The 16,043-nt window shown below is 41.2% G+C and overlaps 1 protein-coding gene across 1 annotated transcript in view; it reads left to right on the top strand.

Moving 5' to 3' along the window:
* grm4 (glutamate receptor, metabotropic 4) overlaps nt 1-16,043 on the top strand; it is a 158,501-nt gene that overhangs the window by 41,960 nt on the left and 100,498 nt on the right. Inside the window, exon 2 of the mRNA XM_046395769.1 lies at nt 4,708-5,708. Within this exon, the coding sequence (XP_046251725.1) occupies nt 5,178-5,708 (531 nt within the window). The 5' untranslated portion in view covers nt 4,708-5,177. The remainder of the gene's footprint in view (nt 1-4,707; nt 5,709-16,043) is intronic.

Genomic DNA, 16,043 nt, shown 5'->3' with positions numbered 1-16,043 from the left:
ACTCAGAGCACTTTACAACTTTACAACACATGCCAGCTTCACGCACACATTCAAACACCGATGGCAGCGGCGCCATCGGAATATTCATGTGTACATCTGAATATTCATGTGTACGCTGCCAACAGGAGGTGCAATTTTTTTTATGGTTTTCAGTGGTGCCAGTTTGCAAACAATGTAAACAAAAACTGGGCAAAAGAAAACCTTAATAACAGCTCCCAAAGCTTTATGGGAACTGTAGTTCCAAAAACATAGAAGATGACTGTCGTTTTTTGACTGGACAGATAAAGATAATCAGCCCTTAACGACCACACATACACAGCAGCCCCTCATGTCTCCATTTGCATGTACAATTAATCCAAGAAATATTCACATAAAATTTACATTAATATGTCATAAAATGCATTTCATTATCTCCATCTACAACATACTGAGGTGTAAATAAATTGCATTTTTCTTAAATGACATAGCCAGAGAGTCACTGCTCTTACAGGACCTTGCACTACCCTCCTCGCCAATGACGAAAGGATTCCCCACCCCGATCACTACTGCCATTATTATCTAGAAGAATAGTCGCAGTGGTCACTTTGATGTCAGAAAAATGACGCGACTCAAAGTGCAGTGTGCAATGAATCACTAATGCAGCATTTTCTAAACTATTTTTTAAACTATTCAGCTCTATTTTTATTTCTCAGAAGCAGTTGAACTTGCACAATTGCTACATGAGCTAAATTTCTGTATCAAATCGAAAGCATCAAAAAAAAAACCAAAACAAAACAGTTATTTATCCTATCAGACCAGCAGACAGACGTGCAGGCAGTGTAACACGCTCTGCACTGAGGACTTTATCTCCATTCTCCACTGTGATCATATTGGTCTTTTGGGCCTAAGTATCTCCTCTGCTGAAGCATAGCGGCCAAAACAGCAGTTCCCTGTCGGATTAGGACATCACTGTCAGACGGTCCCAGTTACACTCTGACAGACCTATTAGCAGCACGCATGTCATTGCGAGGCTTTGCAGAGACGACAGGATGTAAAATCGAGAGGTGTGTCTTCTTGCATTTCTTTGATGCTTTGAAGAGTTTAGAGAGAATGAATGAAACATCAAACTATGACAACATCAAATGTTAAAAGAACGTGTAGAAGTAGCACTTTTAGCGCCAGTATTTTCTGTACATTTGGCATTTCTGGAAAGGGAAGGTGCCTTTACACAGTGTTCGATCATTGTGGATGGAGATATCAGCCGCAGCAAGTGTGGGTGTCAGGTTTTCTAGCATTCATTGAAATTCTTGTTGAATATGAGACCCCAATCCAAGACATTTGCTGTTGACATTTTCTGTTTAGCCAAGCACCACATATAAAGATGGGCCTGATGCTGTATAAACAACAGCTGAAATGTTTTTCAGTTGCAGCGCAGTTGCCAAAACAAAATATTTGCACAATCTTATCAGGAGGTGGAATTATTGACAGTGGAGTGAGACCTGGACGAGACAGCAAGGGACCACTGTGGGAGACCACTAAAACACCCCTGTTTGTCTGGTTGAAGTAGTCTTGCAAAGGAAACACACCAGCAGAGTTCGTGGTGACAAAAGAGGATACAGTGATTTAATTCAGACAGGAAGTTTAGAGTTTCAACATCACAGCATAACACGTAACACCACCCTCCTGTTTGGCCACTTTAACCTGGATCAGAGTTGGTAATCAGTCTGGGGCCATCTGGTCTGCTCCGATGGTGATTCTTGGCTATCAGAACTCACTACGTGCAACATGTACTTTACAGTGGCTGCAATAAAATGCAGGTAGTCTTCACTCACATGCAAGAGAGATCTACTTCCCATAAAACCAGATGTACTATGTTATACACACACACAGCATGAAAACGCGGGAATATCTATCTATCTGTAAGACAAAATGATAGTCACAAACTATTCCTTGGTGACTCATCCCTTCTTGTGATGGCTGGCGAGTAGACAAAGACAGCTCCCTAAAGGGCATTAAACTTTTCCATGCTCATATCAAATTCAAATAAATTGCAGTTAATTATTCTACAAAATCCAAAGACGATTTGGGAGACAGATTAAAAAAAAATAAATAAATCAATGACTCCAAAAGTGCCTTTGACAGACATAAAATATGATGATTTGATTTCCCCGTGACTTTTAAGAGAAAATGAAATTACTTAAAATGACTGTTTACTTCACACTTATACCTTCTGCTTCCTTCAAATGCAAAACATTTTGTAAATTAACTGATCATTTTTGAGATGTTAATTGGCGAGATTGCTTTACTGCCTATTTACTGTTGAAACTCTTATTAATTACAATATAAACAGTGACGAACGGTTCCCTCTCGCTCAACCATGAGAATGCACACAAATGCTGACAAAAAGTCACATCTGTCTCGTAATTTCTAGACACACTGCAGTAAACACACTGCTATATTTAAAAGTTTACTCCGTAACAATGTGTAATTCCATCTTACTGAAACTCTCAGTGGGATAAAACCTCCAGTTATGTCAGCCATCAGTGTGGCAGTGCACACAGCAGCAGGGGACGGTGGTTGAGTGCAGAGGAAGTCGGAGTTCCTCTTCGTCACAGTGATGGGTAACGGTTGCTGTGTGGATTCTGCAGTTTCCCCCAACTCTCAGCAGACTGCTGATGTTTATCTGCTCTGCCCATCTGGGCCTCGTGACTGAACATCTGGTAAAGCTGACACTGTGCATGCGGTGCTTCACAGAGTGATGACAGTGAAGGGGCACTGCTGTCCACCCCTTCTACTAAAAAGATCTCGAGAGGCAGGGCCGACTTCATCTCAGAGATGTCAAGGCTTATTGTGAGAACCTGACTCAATTACCAGAGAATTGTCCAGCACTCAAGAGGGTGCGCTGTAATTATCCAGACTGTGGCTTTATTAGTTTGTGATCACAATGATGAAAGATATGCTGATTTGAAATAAGAAGCACATTCGTGCCTGCAGCTGTAATTTTCAGCCTCAGGCAAACAATACTGTTAGCAATGAAATTTGACTGAAATTCAACAGTCAAATTAAAAAGCTATTTTTGGGCTACGGATGCCTCAAATTCTTTTTTTTCTTTTAAAGTAGAGCATTGAGTGCTCTGGAGGATCATTGTGGTCCATACAACATGAACCATTTTCCTTGTACTTGGAGTTTTTTTTTTCTGTTAATGGAGGTTAAAAAGCAGATATCCCTCCTCCCAATCATTACCGAGGCATTCCTCTGAGCAGTTGCAGAAGATTTCCTTTCTACCCATTTGTCTGTTTTCACCTCTTATACGAAAGGCTTACCCTGTGTAGCCGCCCTTTTCTTCTCTTCTAGGATTTCCTCTAGAATGATATGCTTTACAGTGGACTGGTAGTCCTCCATCCATTATGGATGCTGTGTTTTAGGGGATGATCTGTACAGGATGATATAAATATCTTCTTTTGGTTCCCAGCAGGATGGGAGAGGAAGCACAAGTCAAGCCACTGTGTAGTGTTAGAGTAGGGCTTCTTTACTATTTGATTTGATGTCCAAGGGGGAAAAAAACAAAACAAAACAAACCTAACTTCCTGATTCCCTTTCTGGCTACATTTTGTGATACTGTATGGTTTAAACGAACAAGCTAAAGTGTGTTTACTGGTAAACATTTAATGCTGGTAGGTGGAAAAAAAGCAAAGATGCACATTTAAATAGCAGAAAGCAACGTTTTCTTTAATTCATGAGTTGTGGCAAATCCCTTGAAACCTTCACTCCAGTGAGATAGTTCTACAAACATGTACTCAACATCTGATTAAAAGATGTTGCAATAAAAGGCCATTACTGCCAACCACTACACCTCCATCCCCTTTAAAATAATTGCAAAAAGTCTTCTGGGAAGCTTCTGCAATGTAGCACAACTCTGTATGTTACAAAATAATATAAAGTAAAGCAGCATGAAGTAAAGACCTAGTTTGTCACTGTAGAGGAAGTCAGCCTACTGTTAAGAGAACGTGCACGCATATATAGGATACCCAGTACCAGTGCTGATACAAGTGATAGGACAGTCAACAAGGTATGAGATGTGCAGAAAGCAAATATGCTCATCACTTGCAGATTAATGTTTTTTTGATTATCCAAATCCTATGCTCTTAATTTAGCACTATATTTCATAACCTTTTGGTAAAACACCCAGGAGAGGATCTACATGAGCAGAGCAGTGTGAGGTTATGAAGTCTATGGAATGGTGCCAAGCAGCAGCAAATCAGTTATGCTCAAGGCACATAGAAATAATTCATTGCAGTGCTCTGAAAGCAGTTGAGGCATGGGTGCAACACAGAACAGATTTCCTGCTTGGAGAGCTGGGTCCAACGGATTATTTCTGACTGAATTTTAGGGTCCATGCACTAGTTTCGGAAGTCTCACTGTCCAGTGAATGCAAATCTGCTGCGCAAGTCTGAATATAATGTCAATTAAAATATGGAGAGCATGACATAGCAACTTGTCTCCTATTGTCTTAAGCAGGGCTCAGTGGGAGATTCCACAGTAAGGACAAAACCTCAGCCATGCTAGAGACTGCTACAATGCAAACCTACGAAAAATAATTAAGACATGTGTTGCCAATCAGATCAAGACGATTTAATTTTATCTTTCGCTCCCCTTTTTTTGTACAAAATACATAAAGCTGCTGTTTCTGTTGTTTTCTTAATGTCTGACACTTCTCTCTTTTTGCAGGAACCTGCTGTACAGCCTACTGGGTCCTGTCTTGTCTTCTATCTGCTCGAAAGACCAAGTGGAAAGCTAAATGCACCTGAGCGATTCTGGAGAGAAGGGAGAGTAACTTCACACCTTTGTTCTCGCCTGACGAGAACACTCTGTGGACTTCCGTCTCAGCTCACCCTGTAGTGTTTAGATACTGCATGTAGCCACGGCTCTCAGGTGCAGGAAAGGAGTGAAACACAAACAGGAAAGAAGAAAGAGTGCGAGATAAAGAGAGCGAGGCTGTATAATTAGTATTACCCAGTTTGTGTCAGAGCTAGAAACCATGAGAAGAGGCTTCTGAAGACGACTGCGCTCTGAAAAATACTGCAGCTTACCTTCAGGACATTTGTATGTGTGTGTGTGTGTGTGTGTGTATGTGTGCACACCTCTTTCATTTTCAAAGGACCTGAATTTGTATTTGGATGCGGATTTAGCCTTTCATTATGACTCTGCGAGGAGGCTTTGAGAGAGCGTGGATTGGCACCCACAGAAGTGTCTGCTGGGTGTTGCTGCTGGCTTGTTACTTCTTGATCGCCTTGGCAGCCAAACCCAAAATGCCCGGCCACACACACCTCAATTCAATACGCATTGATGGGGACATATCTCTGGGTGGGCTGTTCCCAGTGCACGCCAGGGGAAATGAAGGGAAAGCCTGTGGAGAGCTGAAGAAGGAGAAAGGAATCCACAGGCTGGAGGCCATGTTATTTGCCCTGGATCGTATCAATAATGACAATGAGCTGCTGCCTAATATCACCCTGGGGGCGCGTATCCTGGACACCTGCTCCCGGGACACCCATGCTCTGGAACAGTCGCTGACATTTGTTCAGGCACTGATTGAGAAAGACTCAACTGATGTCAAGTGTCTCAGCGGAGGGCCGCCCATCATCACTAAGCCAGAGAGAGTGGTGGGAGTGATTGGTGCATCTGCCAGCTCCGTGTCAATCATGGTAGCCAACATATTGCGTCTCTTCAAGGTCAGTCTCTCACACAGCATGTCCTTCTTATTTCACTCTGAGCATGGTTGCACAGCATGGATGATTTATAGAATTCCCTAAAGCATAAAGCCTGCATCATATTTTTTCGGACATTAGGCTTTCTGTTGAGAATGTTGGAAACAAAAGACAAAGTTTAAATGTTAATCTTATACCACATCAATATCACCACACTGTAAGAAAAGTTCACTTAAACGGAGTAAACATGGACACACAAACACACAGTCATTTGGCATTTCCCACTCCATCTCCTTACTTCCTTTCTTTTGACCTTTTTATCTTCCTCAGCAGATTAAATCACATTTGTTTCAGACTTATTTTGCCCCACTGTCCAGAAAACTAGGCACTGATCAGTACACCATAATTCTCCTCACTAATGACACTAATATGCCAAGAGTCCTTAGTGTTGCCTTCTTCTAATTAATTCAAGGAAGCCATGCATGGAACCATGAGCTCATTGCACTTCCATTGCATATAGTGCATAAAATGCTGCATTGTGCCGGCTCACCAGAGGCAAATGTAATATGCAAATGAGAGCACAACATAAACAATATATGACAGGACTTTTGTAATACCTGCTCAGTGCTGTCACACCAAACTACAGGGCACCACCAAGCTAATGAGCATCAGGACCGTGTCAAAACAGGCTGTCTCTTTTCATGATATCCCAATAATCACGTCAGACTAGCTACAGTGTTTATTGTAAAGACAGATAAATGCCTCTTTTGGGCTCTTTCGGCTTGACAAACTTGTCGTGCTCAGTCAGTCAGAATCTCTTTGGGCTGATTATAAAGTATGCAACGCCCTTACTTACTCTCTGTACTGAGAATATCACTAGAGCCTCCACTGGTGTTCCAACATTAAGAAATATAATATGTAGCCATTGTTTTATTTGCACAGACTTCATATTTTAAAAAGGTCCTACAGATGATGAGGCATGAATCACCAGCTGCGTGTTAGCCTGTCTGCTACCATTCTGGGGCCAACCCCTTTTTTGCAAAGAAGTGGGTGAACTATCTAACACAAATGTGGCATCGGTGTCCGGCCGCCACAAGTTCTAGTCGACTAAATCCACGAGAACAGACCTGTCATACAACTTTCACCACCAGGGAAATGCACATTCTAATAATCCAGTGAGCCAAAATGTGATTGGCAACACATCTCACACAGGAACTGTCTTATTGCTCAGCACTGTAGAAGAAGCAGTCATCTGCCTGCAAACACAAGTTGGTCAGTGCACTGCCCTAGCACTCGATGTCACATGTCAATATCCTCTCAACACTGTCTGAGCACAAGCAGGAAGAGATACACAAATATATCACAGAAAAGTAAGAAGTAAGAAGAAGTAATCCATGCCACCTTTAGTCAACCCTCAGTGCACAAGACACGAGTTGCAAAAGCCCCAAAAATCTGGAATGACTGTCACAGCTTATGCTATTGCACAGCTCTCCACCCCCAAATTTTCCACCAAACAAGGCTGCCAGACTCCTTGTGGAGGCCACATGAATTGCCAGAGGAGAACCTGTCCACTCACAGGCTTGCAAGACGTCTTCACACAGCTAATTGGCAAGCCTCTGTTTCGGCAGAATTTTGCCAGTGAGCTGTTGTGTGCTCCAACATGCCAACTCCTGCAGTGGGAACAAATTATTTAGTTTTTCCTTTTTTCTTCTCTAAAGGGCATTGAGCTGCTTCATCCAAGACTCCATGTTCTTGGGAAAAGAATGAGTTTTGTGTGAGCATAGTGCTACTCGGATTCTGATAGGCTGAACAGCTTAGATGGATTGAAAGGGCTCACAAATTATTCACCCTCTCGGTTGAGGTCAGAGCAAGCAGAACTCCTTTTTTGATGGACAATGGCCTTAGAGGTATCTGCCCAGTGGGCTTGAAGAGCCTGCTTGACAGGGCCATGGGCAAATCCCACTGAGGGACTGAGAAAATCCTTTATTTCAAGAGAGGGTTACTAAAAACTCCTTCTCTCCAAACCACTCCAGGAAAAGTCATGTATGCAGCTGCAAATGTAGCTGAAACACATACTTTGATATTTGGTACTGACAAAGAATTCTCCAGCAGAAGTAGCAGGAAAGAGTTTGCGCTTGAGTTCCTTCACCAACAGCGGAAACTTATCTTAGATCACGCAAGCATTAAGCAGCCCTGTACCATGCTGAGTACAATCCTAGGCTCTCCACTCTGTCCCTGTCATGATAGAGGAACTGAGAAGTACTGGGAGCAGCCATTAGCTGAGCATGTTCTGCACATCACAGCACTGCTGCAGCATGACTATGGCCTGCTCCTGTCTGACTCTGCATCAGCAGTGGGATCAGATGGAAAGAGCACAGAGCAGGCTTTTAGGTACTACGTGGAAATACACTCACCTCCGGTGGCTAAGGCTTTTACACACATTTCAGATTTAAAAATTATCCGGAAGTCTTCCATCATAGACACATTTCAGGTTTGTTTTGGAAAACCAACACTGCATGGAAGCACAGCCATGATAAAACATGTAGATTGGTCATAGTATATGTGTAAATAAATGTAACATGGAAAATGCACCATTGTCAGAACATCACGCTAGGGTTTCTCTGGTTTGAATATGTAACGCTGTGATATTGAATTGTACAGTGTTGCCCAGTCTTTCCTAAGGCTCAACTCATTTGCAACCATTTTTTGACAGCACATTTTGGAACACCTCCAATCAGCTAAATGAACAGTGAATCCATTCATGCAGCTAAAATCTGACAGACAAATGCTTCATTAACCCTGTCTAAAAACTCACAGTGTCACTGAACTGAAAACACAGTATATAACAAACACAGGGCGGCTTCTCTGTGGCATGTATTTTTCTTTCCTTCTTTAAAATTCTTTCTCTGTTCAGTGTTGTTTTGATAACCTTACACCAAATGCCAAGTTGATAGCATTTATCGCAAAGAAAAAGCAAAAGCGGTCACAACACTGGTGCCAACCTTTCTTAAAACATAATTTTGAGACATTTGGAAGTTCAAATAAACACAGTAGAGAACTGGAAAGCTTTAAAGCTTTTAATCAATGTATCTTTTGTTTTGTACTCGACAGGCGGAACAATTTTTCATGAATCACACTAATAGGGAAACAAGACGCCATGGAAATGTGATTTGTATGGGGCCCAGATGTGGCCCCAGGTGAAAAGAATAATACTGGGTTTAATATTTTTAATAATATTAATACTACACGGGGTTACAAGATGATATTGCATATGCATGAGGGAGACCCTGGACTTGTATTTCAATTTGCTGTAGGGAACCAGATGTAAATCATTCCTTGTTTTACTTAATTTGTACCCTTGTTACTCTAATTTTCCCTTCAGGATTTAATCATCATGTGAACAAATATAATAATGTAAACAAGTTGATAAAATGTTCCCACTGTGCTTAATTTAGCTCATCATCTCCATCCACCATCTTCTGTTTTACACAGTTGCATTATGTCTGAATTTACTTGATTGCTCTGTTTCATTTAGTGTAATTGCTTTGGTATCCGGTTCAGAGGAAAAGAAAGGAAAAATTTGTTGACTACATTTTATTTTTGTTACAAACCTTATTATTTTAACAGTGCTGCAAGGTAATGTAATACTAGTTCAAAAAACAAGAACCCACAGCACATATAGAACCTCTCTCAGTGATGAAATGCAAGCCAGAGGGATGATATAGAGAATTGGACATTAAGATGGTCAAGTTTTCATTTTCTCTCAGCTCAGGAGGAAATGGCCTTCTGGTGAATTAGGATTAAAGATGTTGCTCTTCCTCTGGTAGTTGTGCAGAAAGTATAACACTAATAAGATTAAAATATACTAAATGTGCCAAAAGTAAAAGCACTCATTATGCAGAATGGCATAATTTTGGAATAATCAACATTTTTGGAATAATCTAGGTCTACATTGCATTTTTATAATTATTGATACATCAGTGTGTTCATCATCATCATAATGCTGAGACTGGTAAAGGTGACTTAACTACCTTATACAGTTTATCTTCCCGTGTAGTTTGTAGATTTCGCCATGGAGTTTTAATCGAAATTTCCCTGTTTTGTTCAATAAACTAATTCTACAAGTAACTAAAGTTGGCAAATAAATGTAGGAAAGTTAAAAAGTACAAAACTTGCCTATGGACTGTAGCGTAGTAGAAGTACAAAGTAGCAAATATACTTAAGTACAAGTACCTAAAAATTGCACTGAAGTACAGTACCTGATCTCACTTTACGCCACAGGATTTTACCTTAACATGTCACTGTTAGCTCCACTGTGGCCTTGTTGAACTAACAGTATTTGAATTTCAGAGTGCAAAAGTGAGCAGGACCCATCAGAAGCTCTGCACTCTGCTGCAAATGAACGCAATCCTCCGTTCTTGACATAAGGATATCGACTAATAAATAAAGCTAAGGTTGTACTCTGACACGGCACGGCCCAGCAGGTTCCGGCTCTTTTCTCCATCATTAAAGTCACATAAAACCATAAGCAGGACTCCCTTGAGTGGCAGGGAGGATTTCACTGCTCACCACTTCCCTCTAATGACTTCAAAAGTCAGGCTTGTCTTCTTTCAACCTCTCAACCGGTGTCTCTTTCCCCTCACCTGAACTGTTGGCTTAAGACTAAACTAAAGATGATGATGAGTCATTTTTACATATAATACAGTTTTGTAAAGCAAATAAAACATTTGTATGAGATGGTCAGTAGCTGTGGCTCTAAGCGCTTTGTGCTGGTTTGTTGCGGTTTGCTGAGTTGTTTTTTTCATAGTGCATTTTTTCTTTATTTTCTTGGTCCAATTTTCATGTTTATTTAAAACACACAAAGACCACACATATGAAAGCATACAACATAAAGACAACACACCACCAACATAACTTCTATCCTCACTAGGTTTTGTGAGGAGAAACTTGAAGAATTTTGTTTTCTGACTGTAATTAGCTTCATGCTCGCAATTGTTTTTTCAGATCCTTACTTTTGGGCTTTTTCCTTATCCTACTCACAGTCTTAGAGTGGCTGAGGACGAAGTGTTTACTCAGCACTTCAGAGCAGGAAGGATTCCGTCCCCATGGTGTGTCATGAATATTTTACTATATTGTTACGTAATTTACGCCCAGGGATTGGGGTTGAAAGCTCCCTCTCTGCATCCTCTCATCACTGGGCCCAGCGCTTGGTCTTTTCTCATCAGTCAGGTTTTTATACTGCTGTATAAGCAGGGGCATAGTGCAGCAGACCTCAAGGTAATTAGTCGTTGGTTGCTTATAATACTCGAGACAGACTGAGTGTAATTAAAGCCCCAGGCTTTTGATTGTGTCTCTTAAACCTCACTGAAAGCAGTTATACTGCCTGGCTTGAGGGGTATTGCTGCAGCAGGAAGAAACTGCAGGCACATGCACAGCGTTTCAGGTATCAAAGTTGACTTGCTGAGACAATCATAAGCTGTCAGACAAAGGGAGGTAGCTTGGGGAACTTCCACACAGCAACTCTTTAAATTAGGTACAAGCAGGCACTGCCAGTCTGCAGGACTAAGACTTTCTTCTGTAGAGAAGTGAGCTTGGATCTGTGGAGACAGATGGAGGGAGGAGAGCAGCGGTGGTAGCTAGATATACTCTGTGCAGAATAAAGAGGGTTAACTAGTTGCCTGTTGTGTTGTCTGTGAAGTAGAGACCTTGCATCCACCTCATTAGAGACGGAGGCCTCAGGCTCAGTGCCTTCCTCCCCCTCAGGATTTCACTGTGTTGAGACAGGGCTCTTATTGGATTACCCCATCAGCCTACAGTGAGGATACACTGAAAGCTTTAGAAGCTATGGAAAAACATACACACATCTGCTTTTTACTTTCAGTTGTTGATGGTCAAGCTTGAATTCCCCTCGGGATCAATAAAGTATCTATCTATCTGTCTATCTATCTATGCATTCATCTAGCCATAATGGTAAATATCATGTTCTGTTAGGCCTATTATCAGACCTGAATCCAAAATTATGCAGCATTAAAATAAAATGTTGTATGTAGCTACAGAGATGTGTTTCAAAGGATACAAGTTGCAGAGTTTGGTGATAGTTTTGTGAGTTCCTCACAACATAGAACCTCTTGTAACCCTATACAAAGCCATTTGTATAGCCAAAGCCAAAGGCTCATGTGAAAATATTTTTCAGTGCATAACATAATGTCTTCTGAATTACTGCACTTTGCCAGTATAGATGATGTGAAAGGCTCAACCAGATGTCCACTGACACACAGGAATAAAAATATAAGGGGGGGGGAATTCTGTAGTAATTGTTCAGTTCAAAGGGACTTTCATGCTTCCCAGGGCAGTTTAGGAAGATGCTACACTTTCTAGTCCTTTATCAAATCTGGGCAGTGCTCCTAGGTGTGTACTCTGTCACCTTCACAGAGCCTCAACACCTTGGAGCTGTGTGGTAATTGAGGAAAAAGAGGTCTACTCTGGACAGGGGAATTGATTCTGTCTAAGTCCACTCCCTGTCTGTGCTAAGTGTAATTTGGTGCACTCTCCGCTACATTAGTTCATTTGTACAGCCCATTCTCTGAAACCCACCCACCCATGCCCAGCAAATCCCATGTACTTGCTGAAAACTACACCTGCAAAGCCCAGCCAATTCGGGAAAACAGGGAAGCGAATCAAATAAATGCCTAAAAAAACAAGCAGCAAGCAATTGTTTTCAGTGAGTTCACAGAACAGTGGGCTTCCATGGTTTTATCTGTGCTCCTCAACTTGACTTTTACAACTGTGCAGTACAAATCCATGAACCCGTCTTGCTCGACCACAGACTGCAGACGTCCCCCATCTACCAAGCTCTGGCTACAAAGAAGCAGCTCCTTTAGTTCAGGATTAGTTCCAACTCGACTCACTTTGCCCACCCAAGCCCAAGCGGTCAATTCTCAGGACAGCCTTGAGAGACGGCTGCCCAGAAGCTTGCCTTTCATTCTTGGCACGATTTTATCCCCTTCCTCCTGCTGTTTTCAAATCCCTCTGCAGGCGACCCGAACCACTGCTGGTAATCACCAAGCAAAGTGACAAAAAAAGCTACTGTGCGGCTGTCTCCTCTTGTGCGCTCTCTTTCTTGATATGTTAGGTTTCACTTAAATTAATTTTTGCCATTTAATTAGTGTGCAGTAGAATGCCCGTTGAGAGGATGCTGGGAGGAAAGGGGGGGGGGGGGCTTTTCTTTTTTGAATGTACGATTTTATTCTGTTGAGCATTTCTGTGAAATTCTCAAAGCCAAGAGGGAACGACAAGAACAACAAAAACACCAACAGGGTTTGCTTATGTTCTCTGCGTTGAAGCTGTCAGCACACTACAGTAGTTGCAATTCTCCAATCTCAAACAAGATGTGCATCTGGTATCCTGCCCTGAATTTTCTATAGCAGTTAAAAAAGGAAAAAATAAAAAATAAAAAAAATCACATCTTCAGAACAGAATACAACAAACAGAACAGCCATCAGATGTTTCCTTCAAAACAGCGTGGGATTAAAGGCTTGGGGCTGTCTCACCTACATAATCTCACCATCAGCCCACCAATCCATCACTGTCCTGCTGTGTGAGAGGCTGTGCTGCTTAAAATTTACTCAGGCTTAAACAAAGGTTTGAAACCACAAGGAAGAGAAAACACTAAAACTTGAGTAGCTCAAACAGATTTAAATTAGAAGCAATCAATGCCGCCATGACAGTCTCCATATTGATTTTGTCAGAGTGATTTTTTTTTTTCTTTTTTTCTTCAACTTGAGGAGTCAAAGTAAGTGTCAGCCGGTAAAAAATGAGTGATGAACAGAGACCTCCATGATTTATTCATTTAAGCAAAGAAGGCTCTGTGTTCTGTTCTTGACTAATAAATATAAGAAATACGAGCAAGAAAAGGTCAGTATAATAAAAAAATCTCATATGACTACTGTAATGTTGCCTGAGATCTCAAAGGGATTGTTCTGTCAGCCTAATGCCAGCCGATATCCTCAACCTACCCTGCAGCGGGGGACAGGAAGAGAAAGTTCGGCTGCCTTCAGGCTAAGCGGCTTGGACATCATCCAGCCTTCCAGCACATGAGACAACATGGAGGGCCCCCCCATGAGTCACTGCTGTGTCACACAAAGACACTCGCTTTCTGGTCAGAGGAAGTTAGGATTTACCATGAAATCAGAACATTCAAGCTGTAATTTTGAAAGAAGCAGGGCTGAGGTTAGTTTCAACATTGTGTTAATGAGAAAGATACTGTGTTAGGTGAAAAGTCATTGGTTTTTATGCCGCATTAAGAAAGAAAACCCTCCATTTTCTTTCCTACGTGCTAAATGGTGTGAACAAAGATTGTTGTGCTACCTTATGTTGAAAGGCATATTTTGGTCCTTTTGGTCTTTCTTCTTCCACTCATATTTGTGTTCAGTGGACACGACTGCCCATACGCATAATGTATTTTGCCTGACAGAAGAAAAAACGAGACTAAGACTCTACGGTTATGCTAGAATGCTCCGTCACGGCCCTAACATGCCGATGTTTAGCGGACCGTGTTCGTGTTCAAAACTTGGCTTACCAGGTTAGCAACATTTGCTAACTGCCATTAAACACAAAGTTCAGCTGAGGCCAGAGGAAAAGTTAATGGACCGCAAAAGTTATTAAAGGTCCAGTAGCTGTTGAGACATTTAGACAAATTATCTGGAATTATCTGGGAACAATGAATATCTGTACAGCATTTTGAACAAATAGTTCCAGTAGATGCTGAGATATTTCATTGAATAAGTAAAAACTCTGACCAGCGGGTGGTACCAACAGGAAATGTCAGGGGATGATCAAAGTCATGTATGATTCATATTCTTCAGGACAGAAATATCTGTACAAAAATTCATATCAATCCATCCAATAGTTGTTGAGAGAGTTCAGATCACAGTGATTGACCATGTGCCATATGAACCAACCCTGCAACCCTTCATCCAAGCTACAAGTGCGCAAAAAACTGATGTTAACCCGCCACAACAGTCACGAACTGAAACAGATACTGGAAGAGGGTTGTATCGCCTACAATCTATTACCCAGGCTGTCAGTCATGCTTGCTATTGCAAAAAGATACAGGATTAAAACATAAAATAAGCACTTGCTAAATTTTGCTTTTATATTTAATTAGAATGTCGTGCTTCTATTTATTAAACAAATATAAATTCAGAAACTCAGAAATGCAAGGGCTGACAGGCCACAATCCTATCAATTTGCAGCAGTGGTTGCATTATTTATTGAGGATGGTACTGGTGTCATGAATTTCTATATTATTGCATTCTAAATTATTTCTATTGATTTCCTTGGCTGAACTCACTGAAATTATCATTGAAACTAAACTCACCCAGAACTCTGAGAAATATATAACATGAATGTGTTATATCATGTTGAGACATAAAGTTGCATTTACTTCTTTAAAGCTGTGGATCGGTGTGAGGAGTAGGGTTCTGATCAGCTCATTAAAATTTGATAAGCAGTTCCTTTAGAAGTTTTGATTTTGGGGGCAAGAAAAAACAATTATGTGGTTGTTTTTTCTATTTCAATTTACTGATGGAGGTAAAAATGGGCTGACAGAAAAAAGAGCATGTATGAAATGACATCAGCGACTGTGACAGCTGTTATCAATGTATGCTAATAGCAAGAAAAGAGGACATGAGATGAGGAAAAGCAACTTTATGATGGCAGAACAATATTTATCTATTCAGGTTGTTGAAAACATTCAGTCCCTTTGCTTCCTGATATCTATGGCTCCAGTACATTTCTGAGGCACCAGATGGCCCCGCTAGAGTCGTGAATTTGTTTACATTTTATTCTGTTTTGATAGTCATGAACACTCCCAGTTTTCTGCTTCTACAGCAGTGCAAATGTGGCGTACTGGTAGTGAAAAAACGGACTATTTGGATGACTTGTGGCTGCCTTTTTTTATGAAATCACTTAATATCTAAAAGTAGTGTCCAAAGAGACTGGTTGCAAACACAGAGGCAGAATACAGAAGCCAGTCATGCATGCTCTCCAAATATTTGTACACATTCACATTACCAGCTGGCAGAGGAGGATCAATTCTCATTTACAGGCTAATTATTGTCTCCAGAGCTCAGCAAAAACGCAATAAATTCTAACAGACTAGCTGCCTGTTTGTCACCATTCCATCACCTTGTTTCTTTAACCTGTAATCATTAAGCCATCAAGATATGAAGACTTTCCGTTACAAACACTCACTTGGATATTGACCGAGCAGCTTGAATGTGGCGCGACAATGTCCCTCATTTCCTGACATGTTTATCTCGTCCGTCTGGGGCTGAATGTAAGTGTTTTTACTTGTAC

This window comes from Scatophagus argus, chromosome 8 (genome assembly GCF_020382885.2).
Source record: "Scatophagus argus isolate fScaArg1 chromosome 8, fScaArg1.pri, whole genome shotgun sequence".
NCBI lineage: Eukaryota > Metazoa > Chordata > Actinopteri > Scatophagidae > Scatophagus > Scatophagus argus.
The sequence above is the reverse complement of the archived record's forward strand: the minus strand, read 5'-3'. Positions and strand labels throughout refer to the sequence as shown.